This window comes from Nomascus leucogenys, chromosome 1a (assembly GCF_006542625.1).
Source record: "Nomascus leucogenys isolate Asia chromosome 1a, Asia_NLE_v1, whole genome shotgun sequence".
Taxonomy (NCBI): Eukaryota; Metazoa; Chordata; class Mammalia; order Primates; family Hylobatidae; genus Nomascus; species Nomascus leucogenys.
In genome coordinates, this window is record NC_044381.1 from 40,726,370 (window position 1) to 40,741,330 (window position 14,961).

The 14,961-nt window shown below is 44.3% G+C and overlaps 1 protein-coding gene across 3 annotated transcripts in view; it reads right to left on the bottom strand.

The window, feature by feature from the left end:
- FAM120A (family with sequence similarity 120A) overlaps positions 1 to 14,961 on the bottom strand; it is a 114,962-nt gene that overhangs the window by 37,003 nt on the left and 62,998 nt on the right. For 2 of the 3 annotated variants that reach the window (XM_030801748.1, XM_030801821.1), the window contains exons 6-8: positions 13,555 to 13,655; positions 13,053 to 13,339; positions 1,777 to 1,864 (exon numbers count right to left, since the gene is read on the bottom strand). In XM_030801748.1, coding sequence (XP_030657608.1) covers positions 1,777 to 1,864; positions 13,053 to 13,339; positions 13,555 to 13,655 — 476 coding nt within the window. The remainder of the gene's footprint in view (positions 1 to 1,776; positions 1,865 to 13,052; positions 13,340 to 13,554; positions 13,656 to 14,961) is intronic. The other variant, XM_030801780.1, reaches the window with a different exon arrangement.

Sequence of the window (14,961 nt, forward strand, 5' to 3'; positions counted from 1 at the left end):
AGAAGCCTTGCTATCTTGTTTGACTCTCACTTGTCCATCATCCATGTGGTCCATTCCTGTGTTTCTGTTTTCTCGAGACTTTGCCTAAGATGTCTATACAAATAGGAAAACTAACACTCCAAGAGGCTGTGCAGTCTGAACACAGTTACACAACCCTAACACATAGAAATGGAATTCAAATCCAGGGCAGAGTCCATGCCACAGCTGGTACTTAAGGAACAAACAAAAACCCAAACTCAAGCATTCTCTGTAGTCATTATAAAGCCCTAAGTTAACTATATACAAGCAAAAATTAAACCAAAAGCCCCAAAAACCTGCTAAGCCACAGCATAATCCCATTAAAAACAATGTCTCAGATCTATGGATAATGACATAGAAAGAGGTCCATGATACACTGTTCGGTGAAAACACCCATTCTGTAACAACTAAGCCCCCCAAACATGGAGTGTATAGACATACACAGGAAAGAGTCTGGTCCCCAAATTATTACCACAGTGATGGACTGCTGCGAGGCAGTAGAACTAAGGAAAGGAAAAAGGAAGGGAGACACTTTAGCACAGTCTGAATTGTCTGAATAGTTGCCCAAGAGCAATGATTATTTCTATGATAAACTTTATCAGAATAAATGTTGAAAATAAGAATTGCTTATTGATTGTTTAATGCCACCCTAAAGACATATACATTTTTCTGTTTTGAAACAAAGTATACTCTTCACAATGGTGTGTAATTAAGTGCTTAATTTTATTCTTTAAAGCAAAGTGCCAAAATTAGTCTTAAGAAGAATAACTCATAGATAATTCACTGGTGTTTTCTACACTCTCCGGTCCATAAGAATACAGATGTAAAACAACTCAAAATGCTTTGGAAGGTGCTTTGAAAATAATATGTATCCACAAAGGACTTTTGTTGCTTATTTGCAGAACAATCATTTAATAGTATGACTTCTTTAGACAAACATCTGATATTCAGGCAACCCTGCATATTAACCACCAAAACCTTCAAGCAGGAAACCTGCTCCTTCTTGGTAATCACATGTGGCAGATGTGGCTTTGCAAATTAAAAAGATATTTTTAGATATCACTATTAACAGGTGGAAGTAGAAGAAAAGCAATGAGACAGGGCGTGGTGGCTCACGTCTATAATCCCAGCACTTTGGGAGGCTGAGGAGGGCAGATCACTTGAGGTCAGGAGTTCGAGACTAGCCTGGCCATCATGGCAACACTCCGTCTCTACTAAAAATACAAAAATTAGCCGGGCATGGTAGCGCACGCCTATAATCTCAGCTACCAGGGAGGCTGGGCCAGAAGAATTGCTTGAACCCAGTGGGCGGAGGTTTCAGTGAGCTAAGATCGTGCCACTGCACTCCAGCCTGGGTGACAGAGCAAGACTCCATCTCAAAAAAAAAAAAAAAAATTAAATAAAAAATTTTTAAAAAAAGAAAAAAGGTGGGGGGGAGTTAAATTTAGCATCCCTGGTGCTTTTTCAGTGAATTTTCACAAAAACCTACAACAAATGTGGGCTCAGGAAGGTCCTAAGCACCTTGTCCAAGATGATGCAGTGAGCAAACAAGGAAACGCATCAGGTGCCTGCCATGCAGAAAGACTAGCCGGCTTGGGCATAGCTCTGAACTCTTCCTTCCCCGCTTATCCCCTTTGTAAAGGTTTACATGACCCGATTAAAAGAGAGAGATATTATTTTTCACTATTTGATCACTAATACAGTATGCTAATACAAAATGAGTCAGAACTCAAAAACTAAAAGGCACAGACTTTCTACCTTTGTTTGGTCTCCTGGGTCTCCTCGTGCCTGAGGCTCTGAGTGGCTTCCTGTCTTCTCCCAGCCAATCTTGTTCCCGCTGATATGGCTAAACATAAAATGAACATGATTACTGTCCAATTACTTTCACAAACCAGCTGACAATGATAAGAAGGACCTCAGCTAAGTCTACAGGCTCATAATAACAATACTTTTAAAATAAACACAACGTCAATAAATAACTCTATTATAGTAATATTTCTTCCTGCTTCAAAAGGGTAGGTGATAACCACATACTATGGAAAAGAAACTATCAAACACCTAACTTAGAGGAGTCACCAGGCAGTTTAGAGATGGTCTGTGATGTGCTTAGTGCTATGGAGGATGCAGAGGAAACAAAGGCAAGCCTTGCCTTGAAGGATCTTTCCATCATCACAGGAGACAAAGATCAGCATTTAATTGGCAATTATGAGGTAGTAGAAGACTTAAATGTTATCTGGATCGAATACTACACATAATTTATAAATAAATGTAAGGCGACAATACATCACACAGGGCACTCCAGCCTATTCATGTGGAGGTGGCATTAGAGCTAACACTAGAGGTGACTCGAACTGGAAAATCTGAAAGGCAGGGAAGGTACACTCTAGGCAAAGCAAGATGGCACAAACTTGGTGGATTCACAGAACAGGGAGTTCATGGGAACTTATTTGGAGGATGGCTTTATTTAACAAAGTAGCGAAAAAAAAAAGGGGGTAAGGAAAACGAGATGAGAAGATCACAGAGCATCTCCAACTCCAGAATGAGAGATAACTGTGCTGTTACCCATTAACAGTCTGGGAAAACAATTTGGTGGGTTTAATGAGCATTTAAAAAAACTGAAACAGGCAGGGCGCGGTGGCTCACGCTTGTAATCCCAGCACTTTGGGAGGCCAAGGCGGGCGGATCACGTGGTCAGGAGATCGAGACCACGGTGAAACCCCATCTCTACTAAAAATACAAAAAATTAGCCGGGCGTGGTGGCAGGCGCCTATAGTCCCAGCTACTCGGGAGGCTGAGGCAGGAGAATGGCGTGAACCCGGGAGGCGGAGCTTGAAGTGAGCCACAGTTCGTGCCACAGCACTCCAGCCTGGGTGACAGAGCGAGACTCTGTCTCAAAAAAAAAAAAAAAAAAACTGAAACAGGACAGACCAGAATGAGTGGCGTGAATAAGCATTATTTCCTAAAGTCTTTGTTCACTTGTAGTATATGGGTTTACCATAGTCCTCAGGCAAATGTGAAATGCACTGTCTACAGGTAGCAGAGGATGTGCAGGGGCTTGAGCAGGGCCAGCGGGACGCAGCACCACACTGGAACCTCAGTGCACAGTGTGACCCTGAGGCAGGGATGGCTGTGGTGCTCCGTGCACTCACCCTTCCACTATAAGGTTCCACGCCCAAACTACCTTCTGAAAACCAGTGTCGGCCATAGGACATGCTAGCATGGGTCAACTGGCCTGCCTTTGTAACTGACTCACATGACAGATGGAGAGGTTTTAAGACCAGATAATTCTCCTATTTTTCAATCAACTTCATTTTAGTTCTGTCTTTTAAAAAAAGGAAAAAAAAAAAAGCTGCAAAAAGATTCCGCTGTCACACAATGGACCGTCCAGCCAAGGATACCGCATGCACGCCATGAAAAGTTCACCCACCCTCTTCAGGTTTCCCGGTCTTCATGGAGCTCGAAGAAACCACTGCTCATGCACAATCTCTGCCTGCAACTTAACAAAACTAGAGGAAACCCCAGCAGTGGCTCAGACACATCAAAAACCATTGCAGGCATCCCCAGAGTGCAGTGGTCCGTCCCACTGAGAAAGCAGCCACTGAGGGCACAATGTGAGCAGACAATGGAGAAAGGCTCAGGGGGTGGATGAGCATGTGCTGATAGAGATGCATGAGTCAGCAAGCTGGGAGATGCAGGGGGCAATAAATTACTAAATCCTGGCCTAGAAGTACATGGCAACATTGGCACAACTCTTGCTTATCTTCCATAGCATGTAAAGAACAGTAAGTGTTCTCAAACTGTTGTTAAGCTTAAAGGCTCATGTGGAATGCTTATTAACCATGCAGACCCGCAAGCGCCCATCCACAGGGTATCTGTCCCTAGAGTGTCTGGGGCTCTTGGAGGGTAAGAGGATCTAGAAGATCATGCACCTAGGATGGTGGGGCAGAGGAGGCCAAGTGTTAGGAAAGTAACAACCAAGGAGGGGACGCACCTCTCTACTAAAACTGGAGAGCCGAGGCACCATGCCAGTGCCACCTGAGATCATACAGACCCTACAATTGCAAGCCTTAGTGTTGTCCTACGTAGATTATCAATCTAAAAATAAATGTCACAATCTGGATGCTCATATAACCTTCTAACAATCATACTGTAAAATCTACAATTCTGCCTGAAAAGCATCTTGACAAGAAACAGTTTTTGAGAAGGCCAATATATTTCAATAGGACAAATATATTACTTTACAATTTAAAAAAAAAATTTGAATATGACAAATGCCTTGCTTTGAAGAACAGATGGATAACATTTTAGAATACTTCTATATATATTTATGTTTCATTTTACACAACGAATAATACCTTAAACTGATACCTGAAACCATGTACATAAACCAGACGTTTCACTGACTCACACTGCGCTGAGACGTGCTGAGACAGGCACCGGCCACAGGGAAGTAGAGTCAGTGACCCGGGCACTGCGCAGGAAGCCTGTGGCGCTCTCACAATCTCATCCCCACCCCCACACTATAAATCTCTAATGACAAAATGATAAAATCCAGGCTCAACGAGAAGGAATCTACCCACAGTCACAAATAAAGTAGCTGGATTCAAACCCAGACCCTTATTTCAAACTATTGGCACCTGCTACCACAGCAGAGCTGAGCCGAGGAAGCTACAAACAGTTTCACACATATGTGAGAATGCAGCACGCAAGCAACAGAACGGGTGACTCTGGCAAGTCAGCTCGGTGGCTGGGGAAGCCCAGCACTATAGGATGGGGTATTCACAGGCTGTCAGAGAGGTATGCCAAGGCCTCACTTTACTAGGAACGTTTGGAGCTTCTTCCGTAAGAAAGCCTGGAAAGATAGCAAACTGCTATAGTCACTGAATGATTTCTTTTCTACATCTTTCAGCAAGTTGGTGAGACTAGGATGGAAATGTATCGGTGTTCATTTACACCAAGTATACCAGGGTATGACGTGTCACTCATATTCCTGACTGTCAGGGGTGTACAGTTTTCCTTTATGGAGCAGAAAAGAAAGAGAACATTAAGTAAAAGCTGAATTCTGTGTCAACAGGAAAGAGCGAAGGCAAATAAACCAAAATGGAAGAAAATAAATCATTAAATTTAGAAAAGAAAAGATCAAATTCACAGCAGAACTACTTGGCATGTGTGAATTTTTCATTTCTATCTGCTCCCCAACTCAACAGGGCTGAGAACAGACAGCCGGGAGGGTCTCTGATAGTGTAACAAAGAGGGCCTGGGCCCAACAGAAGGCCTCGGCCTGGCTGGACAGATGCTCAGAGTTCTGCATGGCCTGGCCCTGCCAAGTGCTATCTCCCTACAGAAGCACCAGTCTCTGGGTGCCCTGACCAGGGAAGCCACAAGAGTCACAGAGACAGACAGCTAATAGGTCTAGTCTCCTCATGCCCTAGTTAAGCTAACATCACACATTCAGTTTCCTTCACATAATGGGTGAGCTTAAAATGTCAGGAACACAGAAAGCACTTTTCCATGTGGCAGTCAGATGATGGCTCAAACTTCTTTCACAGCCTTGTCAGGACTTCTCACTGTCATCAGAAGACTGTGTGACCAAGAAGCCCCAACTGGTCATGGAGCTATCCCCTTGCAACCCGCAAGTGAGGGTTCAGAGACACCTAACTGTGTCAACACGTTTGTCTTAAGATCAATACGAAATGTCTACACAGATTAGTGGATGGCTACAACACAACGTAATGATATAGATCATGATTAATTTTTGCCAACATAAAAAATTCAGAATCACTTTTATGAGAAGATATTAGAAATGGTACCATGTGTTAAAAGATCAAAACATAAATATAAAGCGGATTATCTGTCTCAAACAAGAGCATAACAATCTGAAAGAAAAACCTATAGCTACACTAAAGTCATTCCCTCAGCCCCAGACCTACCTACCCATGCCTCAGGATCCTGGAGCAGGGCATGATGGAATTCTCTTTGTGAAACACAAAAGTTTTTTTGGAAGTAGAGTTGGAAAGGACTTAAAGGACAAGAAAAACATTCAACACCATCTTCAAGCAAAAGAGGTACATCAGGCACAAACTTCCTGGGATACCAGATCAAAGGGAGCCAAATAAAATTCTTTTAGCTATTTTACGTTAAAAACCACATCAGTGTTCTGGTTTTCTAGCATACTAAGAGTTAATTTTTAAAAAGTAGTGATAGCTACCATTCATTGAGCTTTTTCATCAGCTAATTTAATACACAAACAACTCAGCAAATCTGTCAACGCACATTTGAATGCTCTGAGGTTCTGCGAGCTTCAGGTCACACCACCACCTAGAAATACCAACCAAGAGACTCTGAGCGAACCGGTTCCTGCCAACAGCTAGGTCTCAGTGCTGCTCACAGAGCATGCTAACACCAAACAGCCTGCCTTCCCGTGGTTCATCTTTCACAGTCCAGATTTGGTCCAGGGAGTACATGTCATTAGCAAAAATTAACAAGGGAGGGGAATACAAGACTTATGCAAGAGATGCCTCCATAACACTACATGTCAAAATAAATAATAAATGTGGAGATGTCCTGTTCCACAGGGCTTTCTCTCCTAAGATACATATATAAGTTCTCAAGAAAATGAAACCCATTCATACAAATAAGTTCACAAAGTGGAAAAAACCTCAGTCTTCTCTCTCAATAAGGACTTTTACATATCCATTTTAAAATGTCAGTAATTTAATGCAAAAATGTGAAAGCAATAAAGTGGACGTATATAGATCTTATTAAATATTAGGTATTAAGTACATATACATATTAATACTTACATGCACAAATACAAATACATAGTTACATAAGTATATTAAGTATAAGAGATGGAAGAAAAGGAAAAAGGGCAAGTTACTCTCCCTAAGATAGGACCTAGTTATTGTAAAAATCTTATCTTAGCAGACGCAGAGGAAAATAAGGTGCTTGAATATTCACCAATCTTTCAAATATAATTACCTCTCTAGAAGTAGGATCATGGGGAATTCTCTATACTGTATTTTCCAGTGTTTGAATTCTATATAACTTTGTATCAAGATGATAATTAGAAAAAAGATATAAAACAAAGAATTAAAAATTATAATACAGCAACCTCAGATTTGATTCAGATTCTGCAAGTCCAAATGAATCTATGAAAATAACATAAAATAAACACCTCCACAAGGATTCAACTGTAATTTTTGTTTTGTTTTGTTTTTTTAAACAGCATCTCACTCCATTGCCCAGGCTGGAGTACAGTGGCACAATCTCAGCTCATTGCAACCTCCACCTCCCAGGTTCAAGCAATTCTCCTACCTAGCCTCCCAAGTAGCTGGGACTTCAAGCAAACACCACCACGTCCAGCTAATTTTTGTATTTTTTGGTAGAGAAAAGGTTTCACCATGTTGGTCTTGAACTTCTGACCTCAAGTGATCTGCCTGCCTCAGCTTCCCAAAGTGCTGAAATTACAGGCATGAGCCATTGCACCCGGCCTCAACTGTAATTCTTAATTCAACTGAAAGAAGATTACAAACATCTGACAGGCACCAGGAAGGGAAAAAAGACAAGAATGTCACCTTAATTTTTAAAATTTAAACAAGAATAAAGCAAGTGTATGCTGGTACTGCTCTACTGTTCTAACAAAGGAACTGGAGGAGACATTACTTAGAAAGCCACACATTTCATTCCTTTTCTTTCTTTCCTTTTTTTTTTTTTTTAAGAGACAGGGACTCGTTCTGTTGCCCGGCTGGACTGCAGTGGTGCCCTCATGGCTCACTACAGCCTCGAACTCCTGGGCTCAAGTGATCCTGCCGTCTTAGCCACCCAGGTTGCTGGACCCACAAGCACATGCCACCATGTCCGGCTAATTTTTAAATTTATTTTGCCCAGGCTGGCTTCACGCAATCCCCCTGCCTCAGCCTCTCAAAGTGTGGGTATTAAAGCATGAGCCACCACACGTGGCCCCCTTTTCTTATTTTATTGCCAAACTGTTTTAGGCCTAGAATAACTGCCAGTTCTGATCACTACCCAAGCACCAGCCTATTTTCTTCCAAGGGACGTGCTAGAAAGAGAGTGTTGTGTCTCTGCAAAGTAGCCAATTAAACTCAGAACTGAACTTCCAACAGGTTCACCTTCAATTTTTTTGGAAAAATACGTCAGGCAGGCACAACTATGTGGCAAGAAGTCTTCTCATATTCTAAGAACTCCTCCGCTAACAGATCTTCCAAAAATTCTAAAGAGAAATTTGTATTTCAAAAGAGTAACACAGCCCATCACGTCCACTCCAACAGCATAGGAGAACTGTACAGTACAAAGACACTGAACAACTCATCCAACTAAAGAAACTAAAATGCTGAATAAGATATTAAAGAAATACAATGAAAAGAAGAGATAAAGCTCAGGGCTGCCAAGTGCACCCAGATGAAGGCTGCCCTACTGCCCCTGAGGACTGGCTGAGAGCATTTCCTGATCTGCTGCCATCTGTGTGGATGCCTCCCCAAGAACTTGGGGTTACAAGAGCATATTTTCTGTAGTGTATATGAGTCTCCTGTGCAATGAACCCCTGATGACAGCATGGGGGCACACACATCTGTTCCATCAATGTTGCTGCAATGCACACCCCACACCCACCTTCCTACAGGCACAGAGCAAATCTCCACAAAGAGCACCCGCACGCATGCAGCTCTCAGACGTCCACAAGTCATGACAACATCCAGCAATGCTCAGTGGCGACAGCCAGGACCCAATAACTCCACCCATAACCCCCCACCACATTTTATCTTTAAAAATAAATGTTTGACAATTTTATAGGCCTTTGTAAAAGGTATCTTATGTTCTAAGTTGTAGAACTTAGATGTTCTTAGTGAGGTTGAACAACCTTTTATGTTTACTGATGGCTGCTTCCTTTGTGAATTCCATGCTTATACCTTTAAGAGATGAGATCTCACTACATTGCCCAGGAGAGAGTGCATTTGCCATTCACAGGTATGATCATAGCTCACTGCAGCCTCAACCTCCTGGGCTCAAGTGATCCTCCCACCTCAGACTCCCGAGTAGCTGGGACTACAGGTGTACAGTACCATACCCAGCACATTTGTATCTTTTTCCACTTAAAACAGTTGCCATCGGCTGCACACAGTGGCTCATGCCTGTAATCCCAGCACTTTCGGCAGAGGTAGGAGGATTGCTTGAGGCCAGGAGTTTGAAACCAGCCTGGGCAATACAGCGAGACCCCACAACTACAAATAATACAGGTTAGCTGGGTGTGGTGGAACATGTCTTTCGTCTCAAGTGGAGCATGCTAAGGTGTGAGGATCACCTGAGCCCAAGAGTTTGAGGCTGCAGTGAGTTATGATGGTGCCACTGCACTCCAGCCTGGGTGAAACAGCAAGACCCTGTCCCTAAAAAAATAATAATAATAATAATTTTAGAAAACCACTCACCTTTTTAATTCATAGGAAGCTTTTTTCTTTTTTTGTTGTCTCTTTTTTTATGTGACAATCCCCATCGCCCATCACTACCACCCTTTAAAAGAGTGCCACTGATTTATTGTTGGGGAAACTAGGCCATTTATTTTGCAGGGTGTCCCACATTATTCCTTCCTTGTGGTATCACTGAATGTACACTACAGAAGACAGGAGAAGTTAGGGCTGGACAATGAGAGGCAGAGCGTAGCAGGTAGGGGCACACCTTGCTATGCATCTAGAAGGCCAATCGCCTCTGCTATTTTACAGTCTAGAAATTATAAATGTTTCTGGCCAGGCACGGTGGGTCATGCCTGTAATCCCAGCACTTTGGGAGGCTGAGGTGGGGGGATCACCTGAGGTCAGGAGTTTGAGACCAGCCTGGCCAACATGGTGAAACCTCATCTCTACTAAAAATACAAAAAATTAGCCGGGCATGGTAGTAGGCAACTGTAATCCTAGCTAGTCGGGAGGCTGAGGCAGGAGAATCACTTGAACCTGGGAGGCAGAGGTTGCAGTTAGCAGAGATCATGCCATTGCACTCCAGCCTGGCCAACAAGAGCAAAATTCCATCTCAAAAAAATTAAAAAATATATACATATATATAAACATTTCTACCATCAATGTATTTTAAGACCAGAGTTCTGGAGTTCAACTGTTTCCACCAGCTGAATGGTCTGTCTGGAGACCCACTGTCCTGAGGGCAAATGGCATCAAGGTGGGAGAAAACTCACCTCCAAAGAAACACCAGGGTCTCTCCAGCCTAAGGTCATGCTAAGCACACTCTGGATCAGGAATGTCTAATCTTTTGGCATCCCTGGGCCACACTGGAAGAAGAAGAATTGTCTTGGGCCCCATATAAAATAGACTAACAATAGCTAATGAGCTTTAAAATAAAAAATCAGAAAAAAAATCTCAATGTTTTAAGAAAGTTTATGAATTTGTGTTGGGCCGCCATCCTGCGCTGTGTGCGGCCCGCGGGCCATGCGATGAACAAGTTTGCTCTAGATGTTTCCCGTGGCACTTAGAACACATCCAGCTGTGCACGGCCCAGCCCTGCTGGTCCTCACACCACAGACCATCAGCTGGCTCACTTCTTTCTCCCAGTCTTCCTGCCCTCCTTTGCTCTAGTGCTCCCAGTTCCCCACTCCTCACTCTTGGCACGTCTTCTTCACGAACTCGTCAGGGCTTCTATGTTCACTGCTTACATACGCTCCTCCAGAAAGCAAGCTCTGCGCACAGACCTCATCACTCCTGTCCTCTGCCCTGTTCACTGGTAAATAAATGCCCAAGTATTTCTTGCTAAGAGAATGAATAATTTCTGTTCCCTTAGGGCCATCCTGAAAAAGCAACATAGGTCCCGGGGTCCTCATTCAATTCTAAACCAAAGGTTAAAAAAGTAGTAACTTTTTTTGGTAAACTATAAAAGCAATTCTTTGTTCTCTTATGCACAGCCTAAGGGGCACATTATACACTGTAGATACAACCAACTCAATACACTAGAACCCTTGCTGAAAATCATGAACACTGTCCCTACTTGGCACACGCGTCATACCCCTGCACCTGCCACAAGCAAAGGATGCCCATGATCAAGGGTTTGACCCCAAGTCGAATGCTAGTTTCTGACCCCAAAGCCTTCAGGAACAAGCACCCTTGTCTCCTCTGCCTTCATTCATCTCAAGTCTAACATGTCTGTCTCTTCCATATTATAGGGTGTACCCTGCATTCCTCATGGCACTTCAAACCACAAGGATGGTAAAACACAAGACTCCGAGCAGGTCAAATTCCAGTGGCAGAAACAAGATGCATCTCCAGAAAACAGTAAAGATGCCATATCAGGGATAAAGACAATAAGCAATGCAAGAGGTCAGAGGGAGGTCAGATGCCCAGAGCTCCAAAAAGCTGACCAGAACCTTCACAGACAGGTAGGAGGGTGCATACACAGCAAAGACAGGACATGCTCAGGCAGTCCTACTCACTCCAAGTTCAGTTCATCCTACCAAAGACAATTTGCCAAATTAGATGGGCAACTCACATTCTTCTCAATCCCTCCCTACCGGAGGAACAAGCACCTCAACTGAAACGTGCCCCAGTCACCACCCACGTCCCCAAGTCAGCACTTTGACCTGGTTTCCACATCTCCATCACTAGCACTGAACTCTTGTTGGGGTCATAAAGCTTACTTCTGCTTTTTGTCTTACTTCTTATCTATGTTTCATAGTTTAGAAAGAACATTTCTTACTAAGACAAAAACTGTATTGTACAGACACTTTGACTTTGCTGACATGAGTCACGTTTTACAACAAAATGCACATGCCTTAGAATCCTGGCGCATAAGGGCTTCCAAGACCATCTAGCAGTTGTTCTCAAACTTCAGTGTGCTAAAGACTGACTGAGGTGCTTATTTAAAATGCAAATTTGGGGGCCCAACCAGAGATTCTGATTCAATGGGTACTCAATATATTATCTTGCTAGAGGTTAATTTAAAAGTTTGAATATTGAATTGCAACTCTTTACTTCATTTTAGAGTCTTGGCATTGCATATACAGCAAATAAACATTTATTAATTTTATACTTCTCTGCACACATAGCAAATCAACATTTATTAATGTTATACTTCTCTGCTATAAACAGGGTATGCATCCCTGGATGGCAGACAGACCTTCAGTAAGCTCTGCCCTGGGTCAACAGACATTTATTCCCATTTCACAGATGGAAAGAAGACACAAAGGAAAGATCACCTGCTTCAGGTGACACACCAGGTAAGAACTGGCACGGAAACTGACGACTATGACTCTTACATTTCCTACATCAGAAACAGATGAAACATCAACCAGTCCTGGTTATCTACACTGTAGAGTTCACACCAAGGAAAAGGAGACACTGACTTAAAGGAAAGAAATATTCTTCCCCTGTTTTTTTTTGTTTTAAACATAAGACAGTTTAAAGAAAGGGGGGAGTGCAAATTTAAGATTTCCTCGATCAAATTTTAACCAGCTATGTATCTGTGAACTCATTTATTCAGGGACACACAGTATTTAAAATACTCCGCTAAGGAAACAGTTCCAGCCTGGGTCTAGGCAGGCAGCCTTCTAGGGTTTTGCTTGGGCAAACAGTGTTATTTCCAAAGTGTCCTGTGACCTGCTGAGTTTAGGAGAAGGACAGGAAATTCAGAGCTCTCTTGATCCGTGAGCCAGGAGATTAATGTTTCGGGGGTCGGCAGGGGGTTGCTGTGGTGGGTGTGAGTGGCACTACACCGGACAAATGCCCCCATGTTTTGGTCATCACACAAACCAGTTCTTGTCAAATTCCTCCCCAGAAAGTTTCCTGTGGCTCCAGGCCACGGGGCTGGGATGGTGCAGATTTTAAATCATGGAAACTTCAAGAACATACCTACCCTTCCTCTCTCCTCTCTGTCCAAGGAGCCCCCGTCTGAGTACAGACTGACCATCACCCACCTGCAACAAACTACATCTCTGAGCAAAGCACCAGCTGGGCTGGCAGGTCAGAAGGCAGCTTCCCCAGGTCACTACCCGCCAGGAAGCACCCAGCGACCTGCGCAACACTCACTTTGTCGCCCCTCCGCTGCCCTCGTCGTTGTCTGAAGATGACGATGTAGAAGAGCCAGGGAAGTAGGCGGAATCCACGTGGTTGGGGCTGCCGCTCTGGGCCGGGTTGATGGGCGAGGACCGCTCATAGAGCGGCGTGTGCTTCCCTTCGTGAGGAATGTTGCTGTAGCTGTTCTGCTCCGTCAGATTCTTCCCGCTCGTGTCCAAAGTGAGAGGTGCTGGCTCAGAGAGGCTGTACGGGTATGGACCCTGGCCCGGGGCGCCCCCTGGGCTGGGCACCTGTGGGGCCTGAAGCAAAGGGCACAGGTCATGCGCACGTGGCCAGCAGGACCCGACTCAGGCCCAGGCTGACATTTTCTGGCTCATTTTTATTTCAACAAACACTGGCATCTATTTCACATATCAATTCAAGAGGTTGGGAACTTATTTTAGCATTCGTTGAAATTCAGTGCATGCACCGTGTCTGACACCCGCCACCCAACCCAATGCAGGGAAGGCCTTACCACGGGCTTTGCTTGCAGAGAGGTCTGCGGAATGTTGAGCATCTGAGGAGGAACATGCGGCGGCACCATCCCAGGCATTCCAAACGGACCAGGTCTGGCTGCTTCACCAACACAGAAAGAAAAGAATCACACAGCTGTGAACAGAATGCGTTTTCCAGGGCATCCTGGGGGCCAGCCCATGGCGCCAGGGATCTCACCCTCACCTGGCTCAGACATCGACACAACCATGGGTCCCACTTCTCAGAAATCATTACAAATTGCCATTTCACAGTAAGGAAAACTTAATTTTATGATGCTCGATTTGATGGACTGGGGCTGGGATTCGAACTTTCCAGATTTCTCGGTGAACTTGCCGTAGAGGTTCTGCTCTCGTGCACTTCCTGAGGGCCTTGGCTGTCCCTCTGCCTGCAACTTGGTGGGGATTCTCTGTAACTGTCTCCCTGCTCAGGGCTGCTCCTAGCCTGAGGTCTCCGCGAAACCAGAAGCCCTGGCAGGCATGAAAGGAACAAAGTCGGACCGAACAGTTTCCTTTACCTTTGTCAAGCAAGAGGACTTTTCTATTTAAAGTACATTGCAACTACCATTAGGTTCTCAGCTAACTAGTGAGTTTTCAATATAAAAGGCATCGCTTTTCATTGTTCAGCAATTAGGTTACATTTTAACACATATACATGATGAGTAATTTGCGATTCTGTGTTCTCTTAAAACATAATTTCATAAACCTGCCTGATGTGTGCTGCCATGTGCTAGTCATCATCCCCACACTACCTTGCAAAAGTGAAGAAACCTGTGAGGGGACTGAAAGCCACATGGAGGAACGGCTGAAGCAGGGCAGCAGGGCAGCAGGACAAGCAGCCGGGCCAGCCCGAAGCTGGGACAGAAGGCAGGGGCTGGAAGCCTCCATACTCAAACTCTGGCCTCGCGGGGTCTAACTAAGGACAGGAAGAGAGCTCAGGGGCCACGTCAGCCAACAGAAGTGAACGAGTGAGAAGATGGTGCCCATAAAGGGCTGTTCCAGAGACAGCACAAGACCCACAGTAACAAGGACCGACTGGGGCCCAAATGTCAAACAGCACTTCCAAACACCACCAGCAGGAAACAGGAGGACATGGGACATGGACCCCTAGGAGCTGCAGTCCCTCTCAGAACACTTAGGTGCTGAGCACCTATGATGTGTCAAGCTGAGGACTGGGCCTGGGGATGACAGGAGCCCTGAGGCGGTTTAACTAAGATGCACACTGCTGAAGACACAGAGAAAATAGAAAACCTGTGTGAGACACAACAGATCCGCCAGGGGCTTGCACGGCTGCACCATCTCTTCCTTGGGTTTGTTTTAAATGTGGAAGAAAACCAAGCCCAGAGCTTCCTGACTCCAACTTCCCTCTTTAAGCAGTAGATACGCTTCTA